General features: G+C 40.2%; 1 protein-coding gene across 2 annotated transcripts in view; it reads left to right on the forward strand.

Annotated features, from left to right (window-relative positions):
* The window catches only part of LOC132404728 (phospholipid-transporting ATPase VD-like), a 37,099-nt gene extending 25,121 nt beyond the window's left edge, over positions 1-11,978 (forward strand). The window contains exons 7-9 of one of the 2 annotated variants that reach the window (XM_059989138.1): positions 1,621-1,725; positions 7,578-7,697; positions 9,107-9,240. In XM_059989138.1, the coding sequence (XP_059845121.1) occupies positions 1,621-1,725; positions 7,578-7,592 (120 nt within the window). In that variant the 3' untranslated portion in view covers positions 7,593-7,697; positions 9,107-9,240. Of the gene's footprint in view, positions 1-1,620; positions 1,726-7,509; positions 7,698-9,106 lie in introns of both variants that reach the window. The other variant, XM_059989139.1, reaches the window with a different exon arrangement.
* The last annotated feature ends 8,631 nt before the right edge of the window (positions 11,979-20,609 follow it).

A 20,609-nucleotide genomic window follows, 5' to 3' on the forward strand; every position in this document is an offset into this window, starting at 1 on the left:
GCCCAAGAGAGGTGAATCTATGGAATGTTTTGCCATAGGTGGCTGGGGAGGCCAAGCCATTGGGTATATTTAAGGCAGAGGCTGATAGGTTCTTGATTAGTCTGGACATGAAAGGATACAGGGAGAAGGCAGGAGATTGGGACTAAGAGGGAAAATGGATCAGCCATGATGATATGTTAGAGCAGACTTGATGGACCAAATGGTCTATTTCTGCTCTTGTATCTTATGGTCTTATAGTGTAATATAGAAATAGTGTTCAGTACATCCTGGGAAAGAGCAGATGGTATCAAGAAAAATATCAGTGTAAGTTAAAAGTAAATATTAACAGGCAGCATTAAACCAGTATGTAAAATCTGGAAATTAGAACTGAAGTGGTTTTTTTTAAAGTCCAGTTTGATGTTCGACAAAGCAGAAGAACTTGCCTCCATAAGATCGTTAGGTGGTGGAAGTGCAGTGCTGCAGCTATCTGACTGATTCATACCTAACGTCAGAGAGCCCATTGCCTTACTTTCCTAAAGGCAGCATAGTGTTGTAGGGACTATGAATTGTCAAAAGGGTAATTGTTTAGGTAAGGCAAGAATTTTCAATGGCGTGTTACAGGACTAATGACATTTAATAGGTTTAATGATTTTATATCATTTGTGAAGCATCACAGATATTTTCTCATTAGTTTTGTGACATAACTGTAGGCACAAACATAGTTAGAATTATTGAACGCCCATAAGGAACAATGAGTGTTGATGGGGATTTCAGTTACTGGATGGTGATTAGGGTAAGACAATGTAGTTGGACGATTTTATACACATTCTTACGTTATAGTTGCTTTATTGGGCATTGGGTATCCTTCTAAGCTAAAAGACAGCTTAAGTTTTTAACTGTTTCACTGGCACCCACTAAAAATAGAAACTGAAATCTAATGAAATCTATTATGGTTATGGTAAGTTAAATGACTAGTATAAATTACTCTTTAGCATGGGTCAATTGAAAGGAGTTTGAAAAAATAGGTTGCAGGAAATACAAATTGAAGGTGGGTGGATTTGTATTGGAAATTGAAATGGACCCAAATGGACTAAGCTACAGGAAGGACGTGGAAACCATAGAAAGGGTGCAGAGGAGATTTACAAGGATGTTGCCTGGATTAGGGAGCATGCCTTATGAGAATAGGTTGAGTGAACTCAGCCTTTTCTCCTTGGAGCAACATGAGAGGTGAACTGATAGAGGTGTTCAGGATAATGAGGATAATGGATAGTCAGAGGCTTTTCCCCATGGCTGAAATGGCTAGCACGAGAGGGCATAGTCTTAAGGTGCTTGGAAGTAGGTACAGAGGAGATGTCAGGGGTAAGTTTTTTTTAACGCACAGAGTGGTGAGTGCGTGGAATGGACTGCCAGCGCCGGTGGTGGAGGCGGAAACAATAGGGTCTTTTAAAAGATTCCTGGATGACTATGTGGAGCTTAGAAAAATATAGGGCTATAGGTAAAGCCTAGGTAGTTCTAAGGCAGGGACATGTTCGGCACAGCTCTGTGGGTGGAAAGGCCTGTATTGTGCTGTAGGTTTTCTGTGTTTCTAAATGACCCATTTTGTTTTGTAATTTCCATCAAAAAATGATCTTTTAATTTTAGGCTTACTCTGGATCAGATGTGGATATCTATACATTTGGAACACCTATCAACACTACGATGCTGTTCATAATATTTTTGCACTTAATAATAGAAGGCAAGACTTGGGTAAGTAAAACGAAACATCCTATATTCCACAGTTGGGTGTAATCCTGCTCTTTCCATTTGTAGCAAAATGCAGAATCAGTTGCAATCCAGCAACTACTGAGTTTAGATAATCAGCATTCTTCTAATACCTACACAAGATGTTAAAATGAGATTAAGCAGTGTGAATAACAACAAAACCACAGAGAAATCACAATCCCCAGGGCAATTCAAAATGATACAGCTATGTTTTAATACATTGTACAAACGTATTATCTCAAGTGCAAAGCTACTTGCCATGAATGCTCTAATCCATATCTTTGTCACCTTAAGACCTGTTGCACACCTTGTGATCTCCGAGTACCATTGCACAATACTCAGACTCATTGAGAATATTCCCATTCCCATGGAATGTCTGTTCAAATCCAGAATAGTCATTCTTCCCCTACCACCACTCTCCAATCCGAAGTCTCTCAGGCTTCCCTGTCACATCTTGGGTCCTCGGTCAGGAAATCAAGTCAAGTCAAGTCAAGTCACTTTTTATTGTCATTTCGACCATAACTGCTGGTACAGTACACAGTTTTTCAGGACCATGGTACTCCATGAAACAGTACAAAAACTACACTGAACTATGTGAAAGCAACACAGAAAAAAACTACACTAGTCTATAAACCTACCCAAGACTGCATAAAGTGCACAAAGTGGTGCAGGCATTACAATAAATAATAAACAAGACAACAGGCACAGTAGAGGGCAGTAAGCTGGTGTCAGTCCAGGCTCTGGGTATTGAGGAGTCCGATAGCTTGGGGGAAGATACTGTCACATAGTCTGGTCGTGAAAGCCCGAATGCTCTGATACCTCTTCCCAGATAGCAGGAGGGAGAAGAGTTTATATGAGGGGTGCGTGGGGTCCTTCATAATGCTGTTTGACTTGCGGATACAGCGTGTAGTGTAAATGTCCGTAATGGTGGGAAGAGAGACTCTGATAATCTTCTGCAGGGTCTTGCAAATATGTAATTAAACTGAAAAGCACGCAGAAAAGGTTTTCAAGTGTGCATTCCCAGGTGTTGAGGGACTGAGTTATAGGGAGAGATGGGGCAAGGTAGGATTTAATTCCTTGGAGCATGGGAGAAGAGAGGAAATCTTACAAAAATGTATATAAAATCATCTGGGTTGTACTGTCGTAGCAAAGTACAGCGCAGAAACAGGTGCTTTGGCCCATCTAGTCTGTGCCAAACTATTTAATCTGCCTACTGCCATCAACCTGCACCCATATCATGGCCCTCCATACAGATCCTAACCATGTACCTTTCCAAATTTCTCTTAAATGTTGAAATCGAAATAGCATCCAGCACTTGCACTGGCATCTCGTTCCACACTCTCATCTCCTGAGTGGAGAGATTTCCCCTCATGTTTTCTTAAACATTTCACCTTTCACTCTTAACCCATAACTTCTAGTTGTAGTCACACCTAATCTCAGCAAAAAAAGCCTGCTTGCATCTGCCATGTATATACCCCTCACTATTTTGTATAACTCTATCAAATCTCCCCTCAATCTTCTCTGTTATACGGAATAAAGTTCTAACTTGTTCAACCTTTCCCTATAACTCAGCTCCTCCATTCCCAGCAAATTTCTTATAAATTTTTCTGTACCATTTCAATCTTATTTACATCTTTCCTGAAGGTAGGTGACCAAAATTTCACACAATACTCCAAATTGGGCCCCACCAACATCATCTTAAACAGCTTCAACATAACACCCAAACATCCTATACTCAGGAACTTTGATCTATGAAGGCCAATGTGCCTAAAGCTTTCTTTATGACCCTATCTACCTGTGACACCACTTTCAATAAATTATGAACCTGTATTCCCAAGTCCCTTTGTTCTTCTGCACACTTCAGTGCCCTACCACTCACTGTGTAAGACCTACCCTGGTCCAGATCCCACTGCAAGTTTTCCTCGCTATCCACTACAACCCCAATCTTGATATGATCTGCAAGTTTAGTGGTCCAGTTAACCACATTATCATTCAGATTGTTGATATGCATGACAAACAACAAAGCACCCAACATCTCACACCTGCGGCACTCCTCTAGTCACAGGCCTGCAGTCAGAGATGCAACCATCTACTACTACTCTCTGGCTTATTCCATAACGCCAATGTCTAATCTAATTTCCTACCTCATCTTGCATGCTGAGCAACTGAACATTCTTGACCAGCCTCTCATGTGGAACCTTGTCAAATGCCTTGCTAAGTTCCTTGTAGACAACATCCACTGCCTTCCTTCTTCATCTTCCCTGATAAAGTCCTCATAAATCTATTTAAGATTGATTAGACACAAGCTAACATACACACAGCCATGCTGACTAATCCTAATCAATGATGTCTATCCAATTCCTTAGAAAACATTCCAGCAACTTTCCTACTACTGTCAGCCTCTCCGGCTTATAATTTCCTGGTTTATTCTTAGAGCCTTTGTTAAACAGTGGAACAACATTAGCTATCTTCCAGTCTTTTGGAACCTCACCTGTCACTAAGGATGATTTAAATATCTCTGCTAGAGCCCCTGCAATTTCAGCACTTGCCTCCCAAAGGGTCCAAGGGAACACCTTGTCAGGTCCCGAGGATCTGTCCGCCCTGACTTGCCTCAAGGAAATGCCTCCTCCTCTAAAATCTATATAGGATCCATGGCCTTGCTGCTGTTTTGCCGCTCTTCTATAGACACTGCGTCCATCTCCCAAGTAAATGCAGATACACAAAATCCATTTAAGATCTCCCCTATCTTTTTTGGCTCCACACATAGATTATGATGGTATGAGAGCGGAATTGCTTAAGATGGATTGGGAAAATAGATTAAAGGGTAGATCGGTACTTGATCAGTGGTGTATATTATTTTACAACTATCAAGAAAAATATATTCCACTGAAAAAAAAGGGGGTAAAAGAAAAAATAGTTATCCGTGGCTAAGTAAAGAAATAAAGCAAAGTATACAACTAAAAAGAAAGTTATATAAGGTAGCTAAATCTGGTGGGAAGATTGAAGATCGAGAAGCTTTTAAAGATCAGCAGCAAATAACAAAAAGATTGATTAAGAAGGGCAAGGTAGATTATGAAAGTAAATTGGCGAGAAACATAAAAGCAGATAGTAAGAGTTTTTATAGTTACATAAAAAGAAAAAGGGTGGCTAAAGTAAATGTTGGTCCCCTAGAAGATGAGACCGGGAAATTACTAGTAGGGGACATGGAGATGGTGGAAACGCTGAACAAATATTTTGTATCAGTTTTTACAGTAGAGAACACTCAAAATATCCCAACACTGGATAAACAGGGGGCTCTGGGGGAGAGAAGCTAACTACGATTCAAATCACCAAGGAAATGGTACTTGATAAATTAATGGGACTGAAGGTGGATAAATCCCCTGGACCGGATGGCTTGTATCCTAGGGTCTTAAGGGAAGTGGAGACCAGGATTGTGGATGCATTAGTGATAATTTTTCAAAACTTGCTGGACTCGGCAATGGTCCCAGCAGATTGGAAAAATGCTAATGTAACTCCTTTATTTAAAAAGGGCAATAGACAGAAGGCTGGGAATTATAGGCCAGTTAGCCTAACATCTGTGGTTGGCAAAATGTTGGAATCGATAATTAAGGAAACAGTAACAGGGCATTTGGATAAACATAGCTTAATAGGACAAAGTCAGCATGGCTTTACAAAAGGGAAGTCATGTTTGACAAATTTGTTGGAGTTCTTTGAGGACATAACATATAGGGTAGATAAAGGGGAACCAGTGGATGTGGTGTATTTGGACTTCCAAAAGGCATTTGACAAGGTGCCACACCAAAGATTATTACTTAAAGTAAAAAATCATGGGATTGGGGATAATATTCTGGCATGGGTGGAGGATTGGCTTTCTAATAGAAAACAGAGAGTTGGGATAAATGGTTTATTCTCAGACTGGCAGTTGGTGACTAGTGGTGTTCCGCAGGGGTCGGTGTTGGGACCCCAACTCTTTATAATCTATATTAATGATTTGGAGAAAGGGACTAAGTGCAATGTATCGAAGTTTGCTGATGACACAAAGATGGGAGGGAGTGTAATGAGTGCGGAGGACATTGAAAACCTGCAGGGGAACATAGATAGGCTGAGTGATTGGGCAGACATTTGGCAGATGAAATATAATACTGACAAGTGTGAGGTCTTGCACTTTGGCAGGAAAAATAATAGAGCAAGTTATTATCTAAATGGAGAGAAACTGGAAAGTGCTTCTGTGCAAAGGGATCTGGGGGTCCTGGTGCAGGAAACACAAAAAGTTAGTATGCAAGTGCAGCAGGTGGTCAAGAAGGCCAATGGAATGCTGGCTTTTATTGCTAGGGGGATGGAGTATAAGAACAGGGAAGTCTTACTGCAGTTGTACCGGGTATTGGTGAGACCACACCTGGAGTACTGCATGCAGTTCTGGTGTCCATATTTAAGAAAGGACATACTGGCTCTCGAGGCAGTGCAGAGAAGGTTCACTGGGTTAATTCCAGGGATGGGTGGGTTGATGTATGATGAGAGGTTGAGTAGATTGGGACTCTACTCATTGGAGTTCCGAAGAATGAGAGGCGATCTTATTGAAACATATAAGATTGTGAAGGGGCTTGATCAGGTGGATGTGGGGAGAATGTTCCCAATGATGGGTGAAACTAGGACTAGGGGGCATAATCTTAAAATAAGGGGATGCCGTTCCAGGACTGAGATGAGGAGAAATTTCTTCACTCAGGGGGTAGTGAGGCTGTGGAATTTACTGCCCCAGAGAGCTGTGGAAGCTACTACACTCAATAAATTCAGAACGGAGATAGACATTTTCCTGGATAAAAATGGCATTAGGGGATACGGTGAGTGAGCAGATAAGTGGACATGAGGCTAGGTTTAGATCAGCCATGTGATCTCCTGGACCAGTTTTCGATAGCCTGGATGGGTCGGAGAGGAATTTTCCAGATTTTTTTCTCCTCAATTGGCAAATTGTCTTTTTTTCCCCCGGGTGATCACATGGGTTTGTGTGGGATGAATGATAAAATAAAATGGGAGGCATGGTGACCTGTTGGTTGGCACTGTTCCCTTGTGGGATTCAGTGAAAACTAGAGTTAAGATTGGATCTGCCATGATCTTGTTGAATGGCGGAGCAGGCTTGAGGGGCCGATTGGCCTACTCCTGCTCCTATCTCTTATGTTCTTATGTATTACTATTCTGATATTCCAGTGGACCAATTTTTTCCTTTACATACCTGTAGAAGCCCTTAGGATTCTCCTTCACTTTGTCTGCTAGAGCAACATCATGTTTTCTTTTTGCTCTCCTGATCACTTTCCTGAGTGAATCCACAAATTCTTTTTCTCAAAGTTGGGGAATCATGAACTAGAGTATATAGTTTTAAGGTGACAGGGCAAAGATTTCATAGAAACCTGAGGGGCAACTTTTTATGCAAAGGATTATGTGTTTGTAGAGTGAGCTACCAGAGGAAGTAGTTGAGGCTGTACGATAACAACTTCTAAAATATATGGATAAGAAAGCTATGGGCTAGACATTGGCAAATAGGACTAGCTTAGATGGATATCTAGGTTGGCATTGACACTTGGGCCCAAGGACTTGTTTCTGTACTATATGACTAAAATTTAAAAAGAACTATCATCAGGCAAGTTACTGAATATAATAGGAATTAGGTTCTCTAATATCAGGAAGTATTTAATTTGTTTCAAACTAATTCTTTACTAGGTTCTAGATTAATGTTTTTAAACAGAAGAATCAGTTAACAATTTATTTCTATTTCAGACTTGGATTCATTGGACTGTAATGTTTGGCAGTCTTCTCTTTTATTTCATGTTTGCGTTAATCTATAGTGGAACTTGTGTTAGCTGCAACCCTCCGTCAAATCCATACTGGATCATGGAACATCAACTGGCAGAACCACTCTTCTACCTGGTCTGCACCCTTGCAACATTGATAGCTTTGTTGCCCAGGTAATACTAACATTTCTAATTTTCATAAAACAGAGAATGTGAAATTTCAGTAAAAGTGTACCACTGAAATTTTGTTGTCAGATTTCTCAGGCATATTAGCAAGAGAATGCTTTCAACAAATTTGGCAAATCTGGGCTGAGCCAATGGACAAGTCCTCATCCATGAGGAAAACAATGACTTACAGTTATAAAGTGCTTTTGGAGTAGAGAGAAGTGTCTCAAGGCACTTCACAAACAAATTACTAAGCAACATAAAATTGAAGTTGAGTCTTGTAAAAAAAAATGAAGGAAGGAGAAAAACCAAAACCTTGGTTATAACACTATTTTTCAAGGTCTATATCGAAGGAAGAAGGATAGAGATTTAAGAGGACATTTTCAAAGCAAGGACACCAGATTGTGTGGTGGAATGATTCATTTCAGGAATGGACTAGGATTGAAGGAGTCAAAGGGATTTAAAAGATTACAGACACAAAGAGCAAAATTTCTTGAAGGTTGAATAGAAGTGTAAATATTTTAAAATTAAGGCATTTTTCCTTTGGGAGCCATTGTGAACCAGCAATTACAGGGATGATAGACAAACTGGACTTGTGCATAGACAGCAAAATTATGGAAGACTCTGGATACAAGGAGAGCAGAATAAGAGTGGCTAGCAAGCTATTTTAATTGGTGAGTCTGCATGTAACAAAGAAGGCACAGCATCACATGAACTAAGGTCAGAGTGAGGCTAAGTGAAGTTCAACTGAAAGTGAACACTTTAAGTTTCAGGTTGTCAATAAAAAGGGATGAAGTCAATGACTAAGGGGCTATTTGATCTGGAGATAAAATCAAAGACATTAGACTTTAACTAAATACTGATTACAGAATCAGTATTGGAAATTTAGAAATGGAGGGATCAAAAATAATGGTGAGATGAAATTGAATATTCGTGAGTATGGTGAAACTGAATGCTATGCTTTCCAATGATGTCTGAATTGCCAAAGATGCATAATTGGTTTGGGGGTAGCAGGTGAGGAGATCACCGTGTGCTGGCACAGGTAAGGTATGTTACGGTTAAATTACTAGAAAAATATCCAGAGGAATTAGTTCCAATTTCACTATGACAGCCAGGGCAATTAAATTCAGGTAATCAAGTCCACAATTTATTTTGCAAAAGATCTCATAGTGTTATTCGTGAAACAACCAGATTGTTGTAAATGCAGGGATTGTTCTTGTTAAGGTTACGATTAAAAAGGCAATGATTTTCCTCCCACAGATGCTGACCCATTAACTTCCCCCAGCAGATTGGAGATGAGTTGGGCTCCTGGTTTACATCATTAATATTTTAGCAGCTTACTTTGACCCAAAATCTATTTGTTCCTGAGGGTTCAAACTTCACAATTTAGCAAAGTAATTCCTGGCTTTTCTTTTCAGGTGGTACCTCCGGGTTTTCCAGGGAACGGTATTCCCGTCGCCACTGCTCAAGGCTCGTCAGCTGGACAGCTTGAGAAATAAAGCACAAAAAGACTTAACTCAGGTGTGCAGGACACCTAGCCAGTCTGTGCAGCATGCATTGTAGAGGTCCTGAGCACCACCAGCTCCCTTGGCAACATAATCTTTTCAAGAAAAGAAGCTGCTCAGTGGTGATAACTTTCTGATATTTCAGGAGCCATAACAGTAATAGCCCTGATTTCATTGAATGAAATAACAAAAGAACATAGCAACATATTTAGCCAGAGGCTGAATATTTTACTTAAAGAAGGAAAGACACTGCTTTTCTTCAAAAGTTGCATATGGCATATGCTGTCCTTAATGGGTCGGATGCACCCATGACTTGAGGTGAGAACAACCAAGGAACTGCTTTACAATCTAAAAATGCAAAACCTTCCACTCCAGTCTGAGGTAAGACTGATGAGTTATCAGAATTCTCTCTAGCTATATGGTTCCATTATCCACTTGGAACATATAGAGGTTTTAAAAAGACTTTTGTTTCTCTCCTTCTATAGATGAAGGAGTAAATACTTTTGCCAGTATTTGCGCTACCATTTTCTTTGGAAACTAACCTGAGTTGCCTTGCTGAAGGGCACTCTCTGAAATAATACTCCTTATAGAGAGAAATAGGGTGCCCCATAGAATCCACATTAATGCCCACAGTTCCTTAAGGAGTAAGCTCCTGAGGTCAATCATGTCGCTAAGGGTGGTTGCAATGTGGATTGTAGGACTTGCCCACAGGACAAACGGCAATTCCTTGATCCTTTTAGACTAACAAGGAATGTAGCTCTGAACTCCAACTTCCTGCCTTCCAGTCAGCAACAATTCAAAAGGACAAATAGTGAGACAGCCTTGGTTCAAACCTTTGGTGTTCATCTAAACTCAGTGTGCAATTCATTATCATCTGTTACTGCTAATAACATAACTTCTCAATGCCAAATTGGTCTGTTTAATGGCTCCAATGCAAAACAAATGATGGTCCCTTTATGATGGCATATGCCAAAAATTTTGTATATTTTTTCAATTTAAGTCTGTCAAGTACTGAATTAAATGGACCACTGTTGTTTGAAATTTTATCAAAATTTATGCAATGATCTCCATAACTCAAATTGGACACAAACATTTAATGAAACTCAAGCAAAAGTGACTCATCTCTCTATCTTTTATATCTTTTCTGTAGAATGTTTATTGTCTACTTAAATTGGTTCAACCTACATGCAAATATTTATGCCAATTCAACACAAAATAGACTCAAAGTGATTCAATAATACATTTTTGGTGTTTCCTTTTAATAATGTTTCAAGAGGTTTTTTTTAAATCTATGACTATTCTCCACATCGTTTAATACATCAAATTGATTTATATTAAAACTGAAATATTTCATGACTATTTCTTTTCAAAACATTAAAATGTAATAATAACTTAATAGCTTCTTACTTCAAATCTCATGTTATAAGGGCTTTAAAGAAGGAATTATTTATTCCACCTCTGTTTTAATATAAAATTTTGCATTCTGGCATTTGCTAATTGAATTCCTAGGAAATGTAAAAGTGCCATGTTCCTGGAAAGATCAATGTTAATTTTGCTGTCACAACCTTTCAGGAAATTCTTGCCCAACTTTCATTTCCATCATTTAAAAAAAAGTTTAATTCCACAAGCTGCCATTGTTTTAAAAAATTTTGGCAAGGCTAAATTATCTTCCAACATTGTGTCTCCAACTTTTTGTGGTTGGCCCCCAATAATCTGTAAAGGTTACTGATTGTGTTTCTAGCTTCCAAACCTTGTGAAATGGATTGTAGTGTTGTGGGAATGCCAGGAAATGAATTTGCCTCTCTTGAGATACTCCATGATTAGTAGCATAAGTTTCCCATGAGAAAATTGCACCTGCCAAATATTCTGCATTTGGTTCAATATATCCGTACTTCCCAGATATAATTGGAATGAAATGCTATCTTCATGCCGGACGTAATTTTTTATTAGATTCTTTCCAGTAGCTTTATGGCCTAATTTCTTCCATTCTTTTTCCCTGAGACAAGTTATGACCGATCCTGGTTGTCTGGTCAGTGGTTAAATGGAGGACACAAGGCCTATTTAAGTAAGAGGCTGATGTCTATAAACTGGGCAAGGATCTCCAGACTCTTGTACTTGCTGGCAATAGTTACCAACTAATTTCTTCTGATGTTTGAGGTACGTTAATACAGGGAACAGATGAGGCCTCAAATAGCCAATCACAATTCTCCATGTGCCATTTGGGGTGGTGTCAACCATCCTCAGTTGGAAGTGACACATTAGCCACAAAGAAATACTTTGTAAAACCAGTAGTGCATGAAAGTTTTATCTTGGAATATGCTCGTTTTCTTAGAATGGTGTTTCATTTGGTATTTAGAATGTATTTTTTTGTAACTGAATATACTTTCCAATGCTATCCCTGAGAACACTGAATTTTTTTTTGAAGTTTGAACTTGAGGTCTTCCCAGCACTGTTGTAGTTTATCTATGTTGTCTGAAGCTTGCCATTTCCAATATTGATCAGGTGATGATTCCATATTTATGTTGTTCTTAACATGGACATAATTTTCATAACCCATTTATTCTCATGTATTGTTGACCTTAGAGAATGGTTGTTTTTTCCTTAAAATAGTATTTTTTAAATAAATATGAAGATTTCTGAATGATGCCATACAAATAATTGTAATGGTTTGAATCAGTCAAGTATACAGGTGGTTCATTCTTGCTTAAATAGCTTAATGCTAATAGCATTAGGGAGAGTGTATGCAGTGTGTCACGCTTTGCAATTGAATGTGACATTGTTTATGCGGCTTTCATGAAAACAGTGTTCACTTAAAGAAAAAAACTACTGAAAGTCATAGCGACAGTGATTTCTCCCCTCATACCACTGACATTTCTTCTTGCTTAGTTAACTTCTTAAAACAGAACATAGAAAAGTATAGCACAGCAATAGGCCACCTGGCCCACAGTGTTGTGCTGAAGTAGCTAAAAAGCAATCAAAAACATCCAAACCCTAATCCCTCCTACCTACACAATGTCCATATCTTTCCATCTTCCTTACATCCCTGTGCCTTTCCAAATGTCTCTTGAAATCATCTAATGTATTTGACTCTACCAACATACCAGGCAGCGCATTCCAGGCATTCCTCATCTTCTCACCTACTACCCCCTCTCAACTGCAATGCATGCCCTCTGGTGTTATACATTTTAAACCTGGGAAACAGATATTCTCTTTCCACTCTATCTATGCTTCACATAATCTTATAAACCTCTATCAGATCTCCCCCGTAACCTCCACTGCTCCAGACAAAGCAACTCAACTTCATCCAGGTTCCCATGATATCACATGCCCTCTAAACCAAGCAGCTTCATTCTTGCTATATTCTTTGGTGATATATTTGGATATCTATTTGCAGTACTTTAGATCTATTATGTTTGCAACTAAATGGTCTAAATATGTTAGAATCAATGAATTGCCCAATAAAGCCATCAATACCCATTTAAAGGATCTGTTGCTAACAAATCAAGGAAGATTTCTCTTATTACAAATGTGGATAGACCTGTCGTGTTCTTCTGTAAAGGGGCATAACTTGAATTTTCAATTTTGATTCAAATTACAACAAAATGTTAAGCTAAAAGTGATATTGTATAAGAACATAAGAAATAAGAGCAGGAGTAGGCCTTCCAGCCCATCGGGCCTGCCCCGCCATTCATTAAGATCATGGCTGATCTGTCCGTAAACTCAATTCCATCTACCTGCCTTTTCCCCATAACCCTTAATTCCCATACTATGTAAAAACCTATCTAACTGTACCTTAAATATACTTAGTGATAAATATTATATTACTGTTTAAGATTAACAAGAAGTTGTAAAGGATTTACCAATTTCATTATTCTGAACAGACAAGAAAAATGCATGAGTGAGAAATACTTATATGATGGCTTGTATCAGTGTTAAATTTTCTAAATAGTTATCAGTGGCAGAGAACTGGACATTAATGAAGTGTATTTGTCCTAATCTTCATACAACATTGCTTTTCCTAGAAAATGGTTCTTTCAAAGATAGAACAGTACAGTTTAGGCCCTTCAGCCCATGATGTTGAGCCAGCTTTTAACCTACTTCATGTTCAGCCTAACTCTTCATTCCCACATAGCTCTCCATTTCCTCTTTCATACATGTGCTTATCTAAGAGTTACTGAAATGTCCCTAATTGATCTACTGTGTTTCTAACATCAGCCCTGGCAGCACCTTCCACACACCTACCACTCTGTGTAAAACCTTACCTCTGACACCCCTCTAATCACCTTAAAATTATGCCCCCTCATATTAGCTATTCAACCTTGGGGAAAAGTCTCTAGCTGTCCACTCTATCTATATCTTTTTATCATTGTATACAGCTCTATTAAATCCCCTCTCATTCTCCTTCACTCCAAAGAGAAAAGCACTAGCTCGCTGAACAATCCTCATAAGACTGCTCCCCAATCCAGGGAACATCTTGTTAAATCTCTGCACCCACGCTTCCTGTATTGCAGGACCAGAACTAATCACAATACTGCAAGTGTGGTCTAACTGGAGTTCTATGGAGTATGGAGCTGCAACATTATGTTATGGCTCTTGAACTCAACTCCACTGACCTAACGGAGGCCAGCACACTACATGCTTTCTTAACCATGCTATCAACTTTGAGGGATCTATATTAACGTACCCCAAGATCCTTCTTTTCTTTACGCTGCTAAGAATCCTGACATTAATCCTCTACTCTGCCTTCAAGTTCGACATTACAAAGTGTATTACTTCACTTTTTCAGATTGAACTCCATCTGCCTATTTTTGGCCCAGTTTTGTATCATATCAATGTCACCTACAATATATGCAATATACAATATCATATCGTTGTAACCTACAACAACCTTTTACACCATTCACAACTCCACCAACCTTCGTGTCATCTGCAAACTTACTAACCCACGCTTTAACTTCCTTATCTAGGTTATTTATAAAAATCACAAAGAGCAGTGGTCCCAGAATAGATCACTGTGGAACACCAGTATTCACCAACCTCTAGGCAGAAGACGCTCCATCTGCGACCACACTCTGCCTTCTGTAGACAACCACTTCTGAATCCATGCAGCCAAGTTTCGATGGATTGCATGCCTCCTGACTTTCTGAATGAGCTTACCATTGGGAACTTGTCAAATGCCTGACTAAAATCCATACATATCATGTTCACTGCTCTGCCTTCATCAATTTGTTTTGTCACTTCCTCAAGGAATTCAATCAGACTAATGAACCTCAATCTACCCCTCACAAAGTTATGCTGGCTATCCCTAATCAGACTATGCTTCTCCAAATGTTCATAATTATTGTTTTTAAGAATCTTGTCCAATAGCTTCTGCACTGACATAAGACTCATTGATCTATAATTCCCAGGGTTATCCCTATTTCCTTTCTTGACAAAGGCATAACATTTGCCACCCTCTAATCCTGCCATGCTTCCCTCGCTTTCTGTAGTAACTTGGGGTATATCCTATCAAAACACAAGGAACTTACCTATGCTGAAGTTTTTCAAAGGTTCTAGTACACACTTTTTCTTAACATTGGCATGCTCCAGTAAATCATCCTGTTTTACTCTGTCCTTACATTCGTCAACATCACTCTCACTGGTGAATATTCAAGTAAAGTATTCATTAAGCATTTCCCATACTTCCTCCAACTCCAGGCACGTTTTCTCTACTATCCCTGATCGGTCCTACCTTCAAACTAGTCATCCACCTGTAGGTGCCTTGGGTTTTCCTTAATCCTACATCTCAAGGCCTTCTCGTGTCCCCTTCTAGCTCTGCAAAGTCTATTCTTAAACTTAGTGGTAAATTGGTGGTGCATTACAGTTTCCGGAATCTCGAAACTACGAGGACCAGCACAATGGCTACAGTAGAAGAGGACCCCCCCCCCCCCAAAAAAAATCATTTCAGTCTCCATGCCATTGGATTCTGGCCCTTTCTCTGTGAAGGACCATGTGGTGGCTGCTTCTGCACCAGTCTCCTCATGTTAAAAGATATTTCTCCTGGTTTGGTAATCTGATTTGATCAACCTGGACAAAGCCCTGAGGCAACCAGGAAGTGGTGACAGAAGCAGAACAGTGAAGTCTGGGAGCTCCCAGCAAAAACCTGGCACACAGGCAGTGGGTGGTAGATACAGTCGCCATGCTCTTGGTCTGAGGCAGATAGAGCTTTTTGGTAGCTGCACTCATGACTGAACGGCCTTGTTCAGGACCTGCTCTGCTCACCCACATGGGGAAAGGGATAGAAAAGGTGCTCTAAAAATAGCCTGCCTTCTCACTCCTGACTGAATTACCACATCCAATGGGATCACCAAACTGCAGCTTGGAACAGAAGCATATGGATTGTGGAGCCTGGGATGTGCAGACACTTATGGACAGCAAAACCAGTGATCATACTGAAAGACGTGCTGCCATCATCTCAAGGGAGCTAAGAAGATTCCATATCAACCTTGCTGCCCTCTCTGAATGCGAATGGACGAGAAAGGGCATTTGAAGGAGGAGAAGGGTGGATACACCTTTTTTCAGGAAGGGGAAATCATCAGATGAACCCAGAATTCATTGAGTTAGATTCACCATAAAGAACAGTGTCATCAATCACTTCTCCAAATTGCCAGTTGGCATCAATGAGCACCTTATGACCATTTGCCTTAAGCTCACTAACAACCGAATAGCTACAGCTGTGAGTGCCTACGCTCCAGACTTAGACTGACCAGAACGTGTTAAGGAGACCTTCTATGCTGATTTAGACCACGTACTATCAAATATTTCCAAGGAAAATGAGGTTATTCTTCTTGGAGACTTCAGTGCTAAAGTTGGCAGGGAAAGTAACTCCTGGAAAGGCAATGAGGAAGGAAGGTATTGGTAACATCAACTTCAGTGGAGTGCTCTTACTGTCCAAGTGTGCTGAACATGACCCGACTATCCAACACCATGTTCTGTCAAAGAAATAAGGTGGAAACTTTGTGGATGCACCCCCATTCAAAGACTTGCATCTTATAAACAATTGTTCATAGGAGGGATCACAGAGACGTAAAGAATACAAGAGCCATGATCAGTGCTGATGATGGCTGGACCATTGGCTTATTCACTCACAAATGACCATCAAAATCATGTGGAAGAGCAGAGTGCAAAAGAAGCTAAGCGATCCCAGGTTCAATATCCAGACCTTAATAGACACAGCGAAGGTGTAACATTTCCAGACTGCCCTTTCTGAAAGACTCTCAAAGCAGTTTCTGGAGGGCATTGAAGCACACTGGACCACACTGAAGACCACCAGCCTTAATATTTGTAGAAACATCACTAGATACAAGACCAGGGAAAAACAAAGATTGATTTTATAAAAATGACAATGAAATAGAAGAGTTAATCAACAGCAAAAGGAAAGCTTTCTGTGCCTGGCAGAAGGACATTAATTGCAAGGCAAAAAGAGTAGCCAACTTAAAGCTAAAGCCATATTCCAGCATAGAGTATGGGAAATAAAGAATCAGTGATGGACTGAGGGCCTTAGAAATACAGCAGCATGCTGAGTCTGGTGATATCAGGGGTTTATTTATGCCATCAAAACAGTGTATGGCCCAAACCATTGTGACCGAAACCCCTTTCACTCCAAAGATGGACAAAGTCTACTAAAGGGCGATGATACTATCAATTCTTGATGCAATGAACACTTTCAGGAACTACTTAATCATTACACCACTGTTGACATTGAACTCATCAACCAGCTCCCTCAATGACCCATGAAGACGGACGTGTGTAAGTCTCCTAGTATCAAAGAAGTGCAGACGGCATACAAGAAATTGAGGAACAACAGGTTCACTAGGCCTGATGGAATTCCAGCAAAAATCCTCTAGGAAAGTAGCACAGACTTTTAAGTCATATTTATGACCTGCTTGTTAAGATCTGGGACCAGGAGAAGATTCTAGCTGAACTCAGGGACACCCTGATTGTGAAACTCTTCAAAAATGGTGACAAAGCTGACTGCAGAAACTATAGAGGTATCTCTCTCTCCTCTCTACAACAGGAAAGGTATTCACCTGAATTTTTATCTAGCTGTAGATCTCCTTCCTGAGTTTCAGTGTAGCTTCCATCCAGCCGGAGGAACATCTGACATGATTTTTACAGCACATCAATTACAGAAGAAAGCTCAGGAACAAAATCTCCCACTTTATATGGCACTTGATTCTGTAAATCATCCTGCCCATTGGCAGGCACTGTCCAAAATTGGGTGCCCAGAAAAATACGTCAAGATCCTGCAGCTTTTACACAATGTTGTAAGTACAAAAGTCATCAGCGACAGCAGCTATGGAACAGTACAGTTCAAGTTTGAGACTAGGGTCAAACAGAGATGCATCATTGCCCCAACTCTGTTTGCAATTTTCATTGTGATCATTCTTCACCTCACTGGCCAAGACCTCCCACAAGGAGTCCAGATTCTCTATAGGACAGATGTGGGGGAGGGGGTGCTCTTTAACCTTAACAGGTTCAAGGCAAAGAACAAGGTGACAACTATTTCCATTATGGAGCTCCAATATGCAGACGACAACGCCATCATAGCTCACACTTGAGGAGGATCTGCAGTGCATAATGGAAGCTTTTGCCAGAGCACACCAGCTCCTGGGACTTGATCTAAACATCACGAAAACACAAGTCCTGCACCAACCTGCTCCAGATCAAGCTCCTAAACTTCCAACCATCCCAGTTGACAACATCACTCTGGAGAAGCCTGATTATTTCACATATCTTGGCAGCCTTCTTTCTTCAAGAACCAACATAAACCTTGATATAAATTGCAGAATAGGCTATGCAAGTGAAACTTTTGACAGGCTGGAAAAGAGGGTTTTTGAAGACATCCACAGCAACACTAAGCTTCTGTTCTAATAAGCTGTTGTCCCCTTCTTGCTATATGGAGCGGAGTCATGGACAACATATATAAGACACATAAAATCCCTGGAAATTTACCATCAAAAAGAATCTGAGTGTTAGCGGGAAGACAGGCAAGCTAACTCCAGCATCCTGGAGGAAGCTAACATTAACTCCATAGCCACAATCGTGACTCAACATCAATTGTGATGGGTCAGCAACATCATCCATGTGCCTGACTCCCGCCTCCCTAAACAACTCCTACTTGATCAACTCAAGAATGCAAAGTGCACTCCTGGAAGGCAGAAAAAGTGATTCAAAGACAAGATCAAGACCCACCTGAGGAAGTGCCACTTCAGTCTGAATGGGCGGGAGAAATTAACACAGGGTAAGAAAAGCTGGAGAAGGACTGTCTATGAGGGATCTGTACAGCTTGAAGAATACCTCCACTGTGCTACTGAGATTAAGAGTCTTCAACATAAGGAGAGACTGGGAAAGGCCGGACTAGCGACATTCACCACCACTTCAATGACCTACACCTGCCATAGGGCTTGTGGATCATGGACTGACCACTTCAGTCATCTCAAGACCCACAAGTGACCGGATCACCACCAGAAGAATCATACTTGACTGCAAGTCATCACTGATATTTCTTAAACTCTCTCCTAGCTACTTGTAACTTCCTAGCTTCCTAAACCTTAAGTACTCTTCTTTCCTTCTCTTGATTAGTGCCCAACATCTCTTGTCAATCATGATTTTTCTCTTCCTCAATGAGAGAATCCTATCCAGAACCCCATGCAAGTGCTCCCTAAACAGCCTCCACATTTCTGTTGTGCATTTCCCTGAATACTCCTGTACCCTATCTGTGCTTCCAACTTTCTGCTTGATAACATCATCATTTGCCCTCCCCCCAATTGAATACTTTCCCATACCATCTGTTCTTATCCCTGTCCAAGGAAATGCTAAAGGTCAGGGATTTGTGGTCATTGTCTCTGAAATGCTCACCTACAAAGAGATCTGTCACCTGACCAGGTTCATCGCCTAGTACCAGATCCATTATGGCTTCTCCTCTAGTCAGCCTGTCTACGTACGGTGTCAGAAATCCTTCTGAAGAAATTCCACACCATCTACAGCTTTTGCTCTAAGGAGGTACCAGTCAATTTTAGGGAGGTTGAAATCATCCATGTCAACAACCCTGTTATTTTTGCACCTTTCCAAAGTCTGCCTCCCAATCTTTTCCTCAGTGTCTCTGTTGCTGTTGGGGGGTCTATACAATACTCCCCAATGCAGTAATTGCCCCATTCTTGCTTTTGACTTCCACCCACACTGACTCAGTAGACAATCTCTACATGACGTACTCCCTTTTTGCAGTTATAATACCCTCACTAATTAGCAATTCCACTTCCCCACCTCTTTTAGCATGTTAATTCTAAAACTGATGGAAGTAAGATTTAGGCCAATTTTGGACTAAATGTAACAGGAGAATCAGAGCAGCCCAATAATGTTGAACACCCCTCTCCAAAGGCACTTTTTCCACAATTTGCTAGATTGACTCGATAGTAACACTGTACGTCATCTCAACTATTCATTAAATCGAACCTTACCGCTGCTACTATTTCACATAATTGAAGTCAAGGAAATACGGAACATTATGTGATGTTGAGATCATTAATACAAGCACACATTATTCAGGCAAGAGATTAGGTGGCTCAAAGAATGTTTATGTTTTAAGGCCTACACAATCATTCCTGAAAATAGTTAATTCAGTAGAGGCTGCAGTCTTTGATGCAAAGACGAGGAATTAACTTGGAATTTTGTAAATAATTAATATCTCATTGAGTACAGAAACAAATCCTTCAAGCCCAAGTTATCCGTGCTGACCGAGGTGCCTCCCTGAGCTACTTCAACTACCTGTCCAAATGTATTATATCTGCCTCTCCCCACTCCTCTGGTAGCTCATTTAACAAACTCATCATGCACTTTGTTTTGAAACAAAACTTACTTCTCAGTTCTCCTTCAAACCTTTCTCCTCTCACCTTATACTTAGAGTACACTGTCTAGATTTAGACTCCCCTACACTAATAAGACTGTAGCTGTCTATCTTATTAGCACTCCTCACAATTTTGTAAACCTCTGACACAGCACAGGAAAACTGCAGTGCATCAATGTAATGAATAACCAGTTAAATTACAGAAGCTCAAGTCCAAAACCTTATTTGAGGTGCACTTATTATTGAAGACAACAAAACAGCAACCTGAATTTTAAAATTCCAAACTACTGAAGGCAAGAACTAGAGTTATTAGTTTATGTCTTAACTTGTGATTGACTCTATCATTTCATCTGGTACCAGTCTGCATCACCACCTATCAACTAAAGCAGGGGTTCCCAATCTTTTTTTATGGAATGGACCACTACCATTAATCAGAGGATCCATGGACTCCAGGGTGGGAACCCCTGAACCAAGGCATTTGTAAACATCAACTAAAACACCAAGAAAATAATATGTAAACACACAATTTTT

This window comes from Hypanus sabinus, chromosome 14 (assembly GCF_030144855.1).
Source record: "Hypanus sabinus isolate sHypSab1 chromosome 14, sHypSab1.hap1, whole genome shotgun sequence".
NCBI lineage: Eukaryota > Metazoa > Chordata > Chondrichthyes > Myliobatiformes > Dasyatidae > Hypanus > Hypanus sabinus.